At 34.3% G+C, this 14,572-nt stretch overlaps 1 protein-coding gene across 1 annotated transcript; it reads right to left on the bottom strand.

Moving 5' to 3' along the window:
• Nucleotides 1-7,327: 7,327 nt before the first annotated feature.
• On the bottom strand, nt 7,328-7,687 carry LOC145571156 (uncharacterized). Its single transcript, XM_081630234.1, has one exon. The coding sequence runs from the start codon at nt 7,685-7,687 to the stop codon at nt 7,328-7,330; it is 360 nt and encodes a 119-aa protein (XP_081486360.1).
• Nucleotides 7,688-14,572: the final 6,885 nt, after the last annotated feature.

Raw genomic sequence — 14,572 nt, 5'->3', positions numbered from 1 at the left:
CGGGGCCTTCACCGTATGCCTCCTCAATAATTCGGTCACTTAGGGTAGACAGAGTGCCACCCGGCGAGGAACCTGCTCACACATCTGATCCTTCATACTCCCCATCCGGAGTAATTTCATCGGCGGGCACTTCCAGAGCACGCCTTCTTTTCGGTTTAGTACCCGTCAGTTTTACTCTTGCCATCGTGTCCTGCATAGACACAGAGATGATGGGATTCGGGGATGAGCAAAGCAGATCCAAATGTCTAGAGACGGCACCCCTGGTTCTAGACTCAGCCGTATCAGGAGACCGGCTAATCGCCCTAGGCTGTGCCGTGTGTGTCGATGGAGAATCCATTTTATTTGAAAAACTATATACACAAACAGAAAAGTTTGAAAGAGTTGAGAAGAGGAGAGACGGATACCTTTATTAAATTCTGAAAAAACTGCCTCAAGCGGCGACTGGTTGTGTCCACGAAAACTGCAAACGTAAACTCAAGGAGTGTGCTACAGGTGGGGGCAGAGTCTCTCTCTCTAGAAAATTCTCTCTCTTTCTCTCTCTAGACTTATGAAATGGTCAAGGATGGGAGAGGAGGGGGGATAAAACCCTATTTATAGGAGGGTTAAAACGGGGGCATCCCCGTCACTCTCTTTGAAGGTGAATAGTTTTTACTATTCACCACTTACAAGGGGGACGCGTGTCACAGGCGTCCCGTGGCCTGCCACGTCACCCCTGTGAGGGGCAAAATGTTTACGGTAAAAATACCCAAGACACGTTGCCCAATCAGAGAGGGACACGTGTCATCCTTGGGTAGGTCCAACCTAGGCCACTCACTAATCGACACGTGTCACCCTCAGGTAACTTCAGGAAATTGCGGCCTTCAATTCAGGACCCAAATCTCAAGGGCGCCGCAAAACGACGCAGCTCGTTCTGACCTAACGAAGGGCAATTTTTCTCATGACCCTATAAATAGGGAGATTTCCCCCATTTATGGGCCACATACAATTATTACAAGATACCTACATTCTCTCACATCAGAGAAAACACCTGATCTCGAAATCCGAGAAGATCTCATATTTATCTTTTCCGCACCTTTTCGTACACTCTAACCGATACTAACTTGATCGTCGAAGGCGGAGCTCCTACCAACCGGAGTCTCTGTGTTTTGCAGGTACGACCGCGTGGGACCAGTCTTGGTGACGTAACTCTCCCGATGGACCAAAAAACACCGAAAATAGAGTTGGGTTTTCATGTTTTGGTGAATTTTACTCTTTTTAGAATTTTTTTTTTGCTTCGATTTTTTATTTTGATGCGTACCCATCTCTGAAATGAATCTATTCAGGTCAGTATTTATCTATCGTTCCTTTTTTTTAGCATCGATTTCTTCTATAATTTTGAATGTTTATTTGATTTAATTTTGACTTAGTTTTAGATTTATTGTTTAGATTCCGATCTTGTTTTTGTACTCCAGTTGTGTTAATTTCAATTTTAATTTATTCAAACTTTTTGTATTTGGTTTGTTCAATTCTTACTGTGTACATTTAAAACAGATTTTACATGTTTGGTTTGTTATTGACTATTGCAGTGATTGAATTGATGGAGATGGTGAATAAAAGTTCAATTGTAAATTGTAGTTTTTTTTTCTTTTTTTGTATATAAAGTTGTACATTTTTGTCACTATCATATGTATAGATGTTATTTTTTTATTTTTTTAGAAACCATGTATAGATATTAATTTAGTTAATCTTGTACATAGTATTTTACTTTTGTAATTAAATTTATAATTTCAGCATTTTTAATAGGGCGTAAAAAGAAAAGTTTCAAATTAAAAATTCAAACAAATACTGCAGGAAAAAAACATTAATTGTATTTTTTAAAAAAAAAAATCAAACAGGCCCGTTATTTAATGTTACAGGTCAATTTGACCCCATTTAAGAGACCCCCTAATACAAAACATGGGTCTATTTCCCTTCTCATATATCTATCATACATCACACCTAACAGACCCCATATCTCTAATAACGGGTCTGTTTGTTTTTTAAAACAGACCCCACCCCCCATAAGGAGGTCTGTTTATCAAACAGACCCCTGAGCTAGAGACTCATCCAAGATAGGTCTCTAAGGCCAATTTGAACGGGTTTGTTAGCCTATTGTTGTAGTAGTGCATCTCAGCTCCCACCCTTGAAATACCCAAATCGGACCTCCCAAACTGCCCATAAGGGTTCTATTCGGGTTTTTTAAGGGTGGGTCATGGGTTTTTGGTGGTTTTGTGGGGTAGGGAGGAGGATCTTAAGGGAGGGGTTTGGTGGTTTGTGGGGGATGGAGTTCGGTGGTTATACGAGGGAAGGAGCTCGGTGGTTCTACGGGGGAGGGGGAAGGGGGTGACGTGTGGGCCGGAAGAGAGAAGTCGGCGCCGACTCCGGGGATTGGAATTTGGGCGCAGTTGCGCCGATGGCTAGGAGGGAGGCTGGCATCGGTGGTAGCTGGTGGATGAGATGATTTTTTTTAAAAAATTTATTTTAATTTAAAGAATTTTCTTAAAAATATTTTAATTGTTAATTAAAAATCATTAAAGTTGTATTAAGAGTAAATATATTATTAAAAAAATTTATTAAAAAGAAAAAAAAAATTAATCGGTCATTTAGGTTGCGGGAAAAAAAACTTGTTTTAGGCGAAAACCCCTTAAAATTTGTATTATTTAGAAATAATCAAAAGTTTGACTTGTTTTTAGCGGACCGTTCAAAATTTGTATTATTTTTGACAATTTTTCCATATATAAATGAACATTTATCAAAATGAAAATTAAAAAAAAAAAAAAAAAGATCACTACGAACATACTAATACTTACATTTCTCTAGAATCTTTGTTTTTCTTCTTTGAAACTGTTTCCTTTGTTTTGCAAAAAAAAAAAAAAAAAAAAAAAAAAAAAAAAAAAAAAGTATCGGTTTAATTTACTAGTTGTTGAACAAAAATTACAAGAACTATATTATTATACTTATCTTGATACATTTTCCATGGTTGATTTTTCAATTATATTCTTGAAATACAACCGCAACAAAAGTTTAGTAAAACCTAGGGTTTATACTCTTTTTCATTCCAAACTTGAACAAAATAACTTACTCTTTTGAAATTTTGCCTTTGTTTTGATGAATTTCGAAGCGATTAAACAAATTCTTGTGATAATTTTGTAACAATTTTGTCATTAAAGCTTTTGATGAGAGAGAAAATGACTGAGAAATGGGTGAGGAGAGAGAAAATGACTAAGAAATGGGTGAGGAGAGAGAAAATGCAAATGGAGGTTTTGATTTTTTTTTCTTTGTATATATAGGGGTAAAATCAGTTAGTGTGCAGTGGGTATGTATGGAGGTAGGATGATTAAACATAGCGTTTTGATGCGGGGTGTAGGTAGAGCTCCCTACTCTAGGGTGTAGGGATAGATAATTACCATATGGCCGGCCACCTAGGGAATGAGGCCCATTAGGGGCCTTATCCTCTAATGCTCGACCTAGGCCGCCCTTTGTGTGACCTTATAGGATCCGTCCAATTGGGATTTGGCGTATTTTACTAGCCCAAAGATCATTAATACCTCTACCTATGATATAACACGACCTAAGAGGACGAACTTAATTATCTCCAAAATTTGATCCATTTATATATCTAGTAATTTTACTTGACGAAGACATAAATCCTTCAATCTCCCAGTTTCAGAGACAAGTATGCAATATTCAAATTCCTTAAGTCAATATGTGTCGAATTGATAATATGATTGCATCTCATTCGAGATCATATTAATCTACAAATCGTTTCTTGAAATCTGAGTTAGAATAATAAAACCAAATGATTACTGAGCAATACATTTGAACGCGGCCACGTATTTTCTGAATTCTCCTTCTTCAAGCGGCCATGACACATTCCCTAAGTTAATAGATAGACTCAATCCAATCGTGTGGCAACCAAAGCTCCCACTCAACTTTTGAAGTAACCAGGAAACACCCTTTATAAGAAGACGTTTGAATGTACCATAGTTAAATCAATCATTGAATGGAAACAATGTCCCACTCATGTCAAAGAAATCCACAAATATATCTGGAAGTTCTATACTTGAAATTCAAAGTAGGTCAACAGTTCGATTATGCATCATTCATGCATACCCATGTAATTGACCAAGCATCTCTATGCCCCTATAGCCTATGAAACTGCACTATCCAGTCAATCTTACATGCTAGTCCATTTATTGAAATCATTTATGTCCACTTTAATGATTTCGAACAAGGAACTTAAATAATATATGAATTTTGTTCACTTGTGGGTTTTCATTTACCAAGTCATCAACTTGATGAACCCATGAATTCATAATTATCTTGGACATTTTATTTAATTTCAAAAACCATAATTAAATAAGAGAAATAATATATTTTCTGTTGAAACATAATTCGGCAAATTATGTATTACTTATGTAATTTGTTTTCTCAAAATATACACAACTTAAATTACATAACTTGCTTCAATCCAAGACTTTAGTATGACTCTCATACCTTAGTCTGTGGAAGGGGTTTAATAAGTAAATAAGCGATATTCTCACTCATAATAAAACTTTGCAAATCATGACATCCCATTGACCAATGATCTCATAAACGAGGTGATATCTCATATCTATTTGTTTGGATTTGTGATGTAACCCTGACTCCTTTGTTTTAGCAAAGGCACCCTTTTAGTCACGGGAAAATTTGATCCAAACTTCCTCCTTAACTGCTTTTACTGCAGCTAAACACTCATATTCTGACATTGAGTATTGCAACAGTGCTCTGCTTTGAACTCTTCAAGCTCACTGTCCTTCTCTATTCAGACACAAAATGTATCCAGATCAACATCTAAATTCATCTTATCTATTTGGAAACTTGCATCCGTATAACCTTTTGACAACTAATTCACTTTTGCCACTATAAACTTGAACCATTCCTTTAATTTAGTTCTTATTAAGTACTCAAGGATTTGTTCTTAGCAACTTTTAGTATGCTTATCCTGAATTTGCTTGAAATCTGCTACACATGTACAAGTCATATGTAACATCTAGCTTTGTACATATCATGACATATATAATGTACCCTTTTGCAAAAGCACAAGGTGCATTATCCATATAACTTAACTTTACTGGCTTTTGGAGGCATTGAGTTTTACTGAGCGTTATACCATGAGACATGGGAAGATATCCTCTCTTAGAGTCTTGCATCTTGAACCTGTCAAGAATCTTATCAACATAAGTCCCTTGATTAAGTCCAATCATTCATCAAGATTCATTTCGTGGATTTTGATTCCCAATATGTACTCAACATCATCCAAGTCTTTCATATAGAAACAACTCCTTAACCATTACATTACTTACTTAAGCACTGGTGTGCCATTCCCTATGAGCTTCATGTCATCTACAAACAAGACTAAGAAGATCAGATTGCTCCTACTAAACTTCTTGTATCTACAAGATTCCTTTTTGTTCTGTAAGGAAATCAAACTGTTTCATTACCTAATCGAAATGAATGTTCCAACTCCTTGATGCTTACTTCAATCCATAAATGGATTTCTGAAGTTTGCAAAACTTTCTAAGATAATCTGGATCTTCAAAACCCTTAGGTTGTGTAATATACACATCCTCCGTCAAGAACATTTCAAGAAGACGGTTTTGATATCCAACTGCTCAGCAATCACTAGAAGAATTCGAGTAAACTTACACATCTAATAGGTTTGACCCCCATTGGCAAGTCTATCAAGAACTAACACATCTTTTCAGGCAAGGAGTCCATTCTGGATTTCATGGCCTTAATCCATTTCCTGAGTTGGTACTTATCAAAGCTTGCTTGTAGGCTATGGGCTCCAATTATTCCAATAAGAAAATTTTGAATCCACCTTTTATCAGAATTTGAACAAACTTTTATCCTGAGTAACCTACGATAGGTATGAGCAACAATAGAATTATTCTCTTCAACTCTTTGAAGCTTTTCATTCAAGTGGGACAATAGGAGCCTCGCTAGTTGAATTAGCTTGCTTCGACACATGATTTATTAAAATTAGATGACTTTATGCGCCCTCGTCTCTGATATGGTGTTATTTACATCCATTTCTTGCTCATCTCAAATCTCTTCGAGATCTAACTTTACTCCCTCTTGGTTTTTTAAGAAGATATTTCTCTCTATAAAGACACTATCGCGAGCAACAAACACTTTGTTATCTACGCGATTGTGGGAATAATACCTTTTAGTTTCTATGGGATAACCCATGAAGAAACATTAATCTGATTTAGGGTCATTTTGTCATCTTTGCAAACGTTGTATATAGATTTCATTAGCCTTAATCCTATTTTGAAAAGATAACTTTGGAACATTTTTAGTCCATAACTCTTATGATGTCTTTTCAACTGATTTTGGAACATTTCGATGATTCCAACCTTTACTTCATTAAGTAACTATGAACATATTTACTTAAATCGTTAGTAAAAGCAATATGCTAGCTTTGAACTTATTGGTCCACACCCATCATATGTATGAGTTCCAAAAAGTCATTAGCTCCTTCACCCTTTCAACTAAAAGGTGACTTGGTCATTTTACCTTAACAAGCATGACTTTTATTTCTCAATTGATTCATAATCAAATAAGGATAAGAGTCCATCCATTTGAAATCTTTGGATGCGCAATTGGTTTATGTGACCTAACCTTACTTTGTTATTAGTAATATCATCTAATTTTGCTTTTGTGATCTACTTATATCAATGTCATAAAATAAAATTTAACTCACATCTAGAAAAATGAAGACAATTTATTACCTTGGTCATGGATCAACACTTGTCCAAGCCAAGTAAAACCAATCAGTATTCAAACAAAAATTGAAATATTGTCTCATCAAAAATCGGAAATTGTCTAAAATCATCATGAAAATTCTGAAATTAAAACTATGAAGCTGTTTCTGGTCACTCGAACAGTTCTAGTGCACCTTCAAGCTCCATTTCCATGCTATCCTCACTTCTTTGCATTTTCTTCACAACATTAATAATGTTAGCACTGCAACTTGGTATCACATACATAAGTGAAAGTTAAAATGTTTATAACATAATACCTGAGGTTGATGCTCCATTCTTCTTGAGGAAGTCAAGGTATTTCTGGCAGTTACGCTTCCAATGCCCCTTCTTCTTTCAATAAAAGCATCACTAATTTCATTTGCAGGATTGGGCTTTGGATTTGCCTTAGGCTTCATAAGAGCCTTGGCAACTTTCTTGCCTTTCCCTTGGTACTAGCCTTTTGCCCCTTCTTCTTGAACCCCTTTCCCTTTTGGACCATAAGGACCTCTTTCTTAACTTCCTTAGATTTGCTTCTCTGCACTAACTAGCATAGCATGCAACTCATTCATTGTCTTCTCAGCATCGGACATATTAAAGTTCATAATAAATTGGTTAAAGGACTCTGGAAGTGAGTGGAGAATGATGTCCGTAGCCATCTCATTACTGTATGGGTGTCCTAGTTTCTCCAAATTTTGAATAAGGCCAATCATTTTGAAAACATGATCAAGAACTGTTGCACCCTTCTTCATCTTACAGTCCAAAATCTCTCGATGGAGCTCGTACCTTTCAACTCGTGCTTGTTTCTTAAACAAGGCTATGAGTTCTTGCATTATGCTATATGCATCTTGATCCTCAAACCGCTTTTGAAGACCAGGCTCCATGGTAGAAATCATCAAGAAAGTAATAGGCACAACTGTAGGGAATATTTCAAGCATCCCACACTTGAGCCCCACTGCGATCATACACTTAAGCATGGTGGCGTCTAAAGGGAAGGAAGCTAGGGTAAAAGATTCGCCAATAAGTTTAGGAACTTGTAAACCGTTCACAGGGTGAAGGTTACACCCCTTCACGATCCATGAGATCGCTAACTCCATAGGTTTGGAACCATGACTGGATATTCGGGGATGAAGGTGCAAATCCAACCTAAAAGAGATTGAACCTGCCCTTCTCATATTCATGTGCGCTTTCTGACTAACATGCAATCAATAGGTTAACCCTAAACCTGTTTATCTATGTTGGTTGAATTTAATGCGCAAGCAAAACTATTATTGGTGATCACTTGAATTATAATCATATTAACCTAAACAAGATTATTAATTATCTTATTAAGCGTGATTACAAGTACAAATTCCCTTTAATCCTGCAAGAGAGGGCGTGATCGAGCAATAACAATAATAAATATACCAAGCAACATAATAATAACAATCATCATCAAAATAATAATCTCAATCTCATTAAAGCATAATAATATTAGCAAGATCCTAGGCATGATACTAACAAGATTAATAACAAATCCTAGCATGTCACTAAGCATTAAAGATCAAATCTTTATTCCTAACATGATACTAACATGATATTTAGAAAAGAAATAGGAAGCATCATAAACATACATAATATCAGAAATATTAGTTAACCCTAAACATGATACTAGGAAGCAATAAAACATCCTAACATGATACTAAGAATTAACAAAATAATCTAGGCATGATTTCTATATCAAAATAATAACAATTAAATCACTTACTTGGATGCCTCGTATCTCTTTCGAATAACAAAATACACGCGTTAGTAACTTCAAGGAAAATAATAAACAAACAATTAAATTAAATAATTGAAATAGGGATTTGGGACCAAATCCTCAGAAATTATAACCTTTCACGTCTAGGGAGAAGGTAACTTCGAACTTGGCTAGGTGTGTCTAGAACTTGTGTATGTGGAATTTTGTAAAAGGGGAAGTTTAGAAAAAGAAGAGAGAGATGATGATTGTGAATTGTTGATGATTAAAAACGGGGGTCAAGGACCCTATTTATAGAGAAATAGTCCGGAAACAAATTAAGTCCTACTTGGAATAAAACTAGCATCTGTCGCCAAGTGATAGACATTAGCGCCAAGCGACAGAATTAGCGCCTAGCGACAGACGTTAGCGCCAGGCGACAGACTATGTCGTTTGGCGCTAATTAAAAGATAAAACGCGCTTTGCATGCGGAATCCTCTTTTTAATATGATTAAGCAGCAAATTCCATGTTTATCAAATTAAAATCAGTTTTATCCTAAAACACTTATTTTATTCCAAATAAAACACTTTTAAAATATAATTATCAATCCTAATGCCATTAGAATTTAAAAGAACCTTCTAGATATTCTAGAAGATTAAAATCAATCCTAATAACTTTAGGAATAATAATTAATAGGCCCTCCTCTAGATCATTGGGCGCATATAAAATTCATTTCGGGCCAAATTTAGTTTAAGCTATAACTTCCTCATTATTCATCGGAATTGGGCTTATAATATATCGTTGGAACCTCTTTTCGAGCCCGACCCAACTACACTATTATTGGACCCTTATCATGGACCAAACTAAATTGGACTGGCTATTTTTATAAATAGAGTATAAAAGAAATATTTTCGAAAACAGAAAGAAAGATATTTTAAAAAACACCCGCATCACTAGACTTTCGACACTTTCACCTTGTTCGATAATCAAATGACGTGAAAGATATTCATCACTGGGTTTGGTTTTGGGGAGACACATTTGGGTGTCTACAACAACCCTTTCAAGAGTCTCCATGTTCTTACGGATCTTTGCAACAGTAGCATTTTCTGGAAAAGGTCCAGGAAATGGGGAGTCAATGACATCCTCTCTACCTTCAGATTTCAGAACAAGTCTCAGCATTCTTTCCCAGTTGGAAAAGTTATCCCCTGTCAACCTATCCTTCTCAACGAATGGTCGAAGATTTTAAATGTTGTTGTCATTATTGTTACGGCTACCCATCTATGGAAAAATAAGGCAAATTTTAATAATTATGTTTAATTAATATTTAAAGTACCATAAACGAATTAAATAGGGTACTTTAAAGCACTTTATTCAATGTTAAATGATCCCAATTGAATTTAAGTGATTCCAAGACCCTTTATTCATGTAATAAATGACCGGACTGAGACTCTACCATCAAGCATTACATTTTCAAGGTGAGAAAGTCTTTACTGATTACAACTCTTGTAACTCTAGGTTGAATAATTAACCATCACATGTTTAATTATTTCCCTTTTGCTTCAAGGTTCTAAACGCTTTAGGTAACATTGTTGAGCATAACCAGCTAAATGTGTAGAATGTGATCTACCCTAAATTACCTAAGATAACAAGTGACACCCTGTGGAGGAAGACCCATCACTCACGATTGAAGGGTTGTTGGGTATCTAATTGGAAAAACAATCTCAATATTATCGGAACCTAGATTTATTATGTTGTGATTATTTAGTGAGCTCTAGCGCATCATCAATCAACATAAATAAAATCTAACATGCATATTCTACTAATGCATAAATAAAGTATGACATAGTATGGCCCCTTAGTCCTAAGAAAACTAGAAATGAAAAGCTCCCACTTGAACCTTCATGGATCTCCATCCACTTTTCTCCTTTGGGCCTTCACTTCATGGGCTTCTTTGGACTAACACTATTTAAATAACTAATCTATTTACTTTAAATAAAGAGTTACAAAAATACTTAACGGTACACAGACCTTATTTAGATTACAAAAATATATCACGATGTGCAGATCGTATTTAGAATCTATGGGTCATACTAGTCTATATATAGCAACATAATATCATATATTATATAAAAGTGTCATATAATAAATCACTCAACATTCTTGTCTAAATTACAACATTGAATGTTCATAATTAAGGCAACACATTTCCTAAAATATATCATATTTTAAATCATAATTAAATTATATCGTATATTATTCATGACCAATTATAAAATATCATATATTTTAACTTAAGTATGAGATAGAATCAAATCTTATTTTAATCTTGAAAGATAAATCATATTTATTTTCCCATGATTATCCTAACTAAGGCCCCGTTCTCTTCACCATGTTTTTGCTGAACTGAAATTATTTTTACTGAAACAAAATTATATTTGCTGAACTTAAATTATTTTTACTGAACTTAAATTAATTTTATTGAACTGAAATTATTTTTGCTGAACTGAAATTATTTTTACTGATTTTCTATTATAATTCTTGTTTAAGAAAACTGAATTTTACTAAACTGAACTCATTTTTACTGAACTGAAATTAATTTTACTGAACTGAAATTATTTTTACTTAATATTATTTTTTTAAGGTGAAGAGAACAGGGCTTAACTTAGGAGATTCCATCCTAATTACTAGCCAATCAAATAATTTTAGAATCAATTATATCCTAATCTAATTATGGGATAATCACATTATTTAAATCAATTTTTATCCTTTTGGAATATGCTCTGAATATCGTAAAAAATTTTACCCAAAATTAAACACTTTAATTATGGATAATCACCAAATTTAACAACTTAAATACGGATAATATCAAATTAATCAACTTTTGAAAATTTAATTTTATCCTAAAATAAAACTGATTTTATCTTAAAATATATATTTTTTTTTGAAAAATCGGTACCGCATGGCTGCTGACCACCGTGGTTGGCCAACCGAAGCTAGCCACGATGACTGATTGCTTCACAGCTGCCACTACCGCAAGGCAGCAACGAGCAGTAGTAGTGGCATTGTAATACTCCGTATTTTTATTATTTTTTATATATAAAATTAATTATTATATTTATTAAAATGATTTATTTCATTTTAAAAAGAAATTATTTATTTAAATAAATTGTAAGTATGTATAAATTAAATGGTTCATGAATTGAGGCAATAAAAGTATTTTTAATTGGGTCAATCCAATTTAAATGAGTAGACCAACTTATTGGGAATTTAGGGGCCCAATAAGTTGGCCCAAGTGAGAATTTGAAGGGGAGGAGGAATTAGTAATGGCAAAGTTGTAAATATGAGTTTTATTTTTAAAAGGGGAGTATAAATACCTTAAAACCTTAAGATTTTTCCACACAAGTTTTATAATTGTCAGATTTCACAAAAAAGTTCAAAGATTTTCTCTTTATTTTCTCTCTCCTTTTTCTCCTTCTTTTTCCTTTCTTTTTCTTCTTCTTTTCCCCTATTTTTCCCATGCACTTTCTCCCTCCTTCCTCCTCACGTGCGACTAGCACCAATACCGCCGCCACCACCACCGACGGCAGCAGCAGCGCCGGCAGTCCAGCCGGTCAGCGCCCTCTTTCTCCTCCTTCTCTCTCCTCTTTTTCGGTTTGTGTGTGTGTGTGTGTGTGTGTGTGTGTGTGAGTGTGTGTGTATAAAACTTCTTTTTAATCCTAAAATTAATTCTATTAATTTATTGTTTTAAAGGCATGATTTTTATTATGTTTTAGTATTGATTTTGGGATTTTGATGTTGCTAATTTATTAACATAAATTTCAGATTTTTATTTAATCAAAAATCCCAAATTATAAACCCTAGAAATAGGGGATTTTGTATAATTGGTTAAAGATTGAGGCTAGGTTGTTGTTTTTGATTAATTCGTGGTTTAATCATGTTTTTGATGAGTTTAAAGCCTTTAATTTAACGCTGGAATTTAATCATACACACTACTTTTTAATTATTGAGTTAGGGTTTGATTACCAATGAAAGGCAAAAAGGTTTTAATGATTTGTATATGATTTCTTAGTCTAAAAGTAGTGTTTTATACTAAATAAGTATGCTGGAATTTTATTTAAGTCATGAAAACTAAGTCTTTTTGAAAGGATTTGAAGTACCCACTTAAAGAAAAGGTTTTATGGCTTTTATTTCATTAAAAGGGGTTGATTAGTATGGTTTAAATAGTATTATTGTTGCTGAAAATTTGTGAGAATAGTGGATTAATTATAGTTATGTATTATAATTGTAGGAAGTTTCGAGCTAGGTGATTTCTAGCGAGTGTGGCCGAGTTAAGGCATTATTCAAGGTACGTATGTGCACAAGAATATTTGTGTATGCGTAGTATCATGCTAGGATTGTGAATTGTGATTAAAGTGATGAATTAGTACGTAGCATGTTTGGTTGATTATATGCTTGAAATTGATGATGGTTGAACATGAATTATTATGCAAGCATGTGAATATGATATTTGAAGCATGATACAAATTGAATATATGTGAATCATGGAAGTATGTTTTATTTTTGAGTATCAAGGAAGCATGAAATTAATAAGCAAGGCTTATGTATGTTAAAAGAGCTATAATTAGAATTATTGAACATGATTCATTAATTTTATTCTCACCCATTTATTATTGGTGTCAAGTCAAGGAAGTTAGTTTATTTATTTGCTCACTCAAGTAAGTTGGGATTGAGTCAAGAAAGCTTATTAGTGCATTCTATATACCAAGGTAGTAATCGTGCAATTTTGTGCACAAAACTAGGCAAGGAACCTTAATTAAAATAAATAGTATGTGCTCACTAATTAATTCAAGAATTAATTGGAAGAATGTGTTGATTATTGTTATGGTTATTCTTGATTGATTGGTTGGAGTATTCACATGTTAAATTAATAAATCACGTAAAGTGTAAGAGGATACGCGCCAAAACTCTTGGAACGTATATACCTTGAGTATGAACATATGGGGGGAGTTATGGGGTTTTATATTTAACCATAGCTTCTATAGGGGTACAGGACGCTGTACATTCTTTTATTATTATTTATGTGCTGGAATTCCGTTACCAAGGTGTGACATAGTAGGTGTCAATCGGTGGTGACTCCCTGATTGGAAGCACCATTTTAATGGGCTATTTTTAAGAAAGGAAACTCGTTCGATGCGTAATCCAAAGCTATTATTTAATAATTAATATTGTTAGTTGTGAGTCAAAGGTAAGTTGACTGTAATTCTATGACAAACATGTTTTATTATTATTCATATTGATAAGATATTCATGTTAGTGTGGTGCATATGTACTCGGCGTTTGCTGATTCATACTTTTGTGTTTATATTTGGCTTTCCTTTGGTTAGCTCTACTATGACCCATTTATATGGTGAGCAGAGAGTTGAAATAAAGGGGAAGTGACAGGTACTTGAAGCATGAAGATCATGATGGGAATGAGTGCCGATAGTTATTTGTTATGCATTCCTAGTTTTATGATTTGAGATATTAATTATGGATTAACCTTGATGTGTTTACTTTTAAGTTGGATTTTAAAAAGGGCCATGTTTGGATTGGTTCCAATATGTGATTTAATTATTTCTATTTTGTTTTGAGGTTGTGAGCTCAATTTTCAATTTGAAAGTTGGTTTTTATTTTAGACTTCCGCTGTGTGATTTTGAGAAATAGCCTTAGCCGTTATCACAGTGGCGATAATATTTTGGATATTTCCTTAAAAGAGTTTTTATTTAGAGTAAAAAGAATATTTTAAAATAAGGAAATTTCCGGGGTATTACAGGCATCCACGGCAGCAGTGTGCAACGTTTACACAGCTGCTGCCTAGCCACCCCGGACCGCCTGCCCTTCCCTTCCTCTCCCTCTTGGACCAGCAGTAGGGGTAGCCACGGTGGCTGCCGCCTCTTAATCATTTTTTTTTAATTTAATTAAAACCAACATTTGTTTTTAATTTAATCAAACTAGTCCAAAAATTAAGATTAAATCCCCATCAAATTTTAAAATTAGGGTTTATCATAAAAT

The sequence above is a fragment of the Chenopodium album genome, chromosome 12, assembly GCF_948465745.1.
Source record: "Chenopodium album chromosome 12, dcCheAlbu1.1, whole genome shotgun sequence".
NCBI classification, from domain to species: domain Eukaryota; kingdom Viridiplantae; phylum Streptophyta; class Magnoliopsida; order Caryophyllales; family Amaranthaceae; genus Chenopodium; species Chenopodium album.
This window is presented reverse-complemented; position numbering and strand designations above follow the sequence as displayed.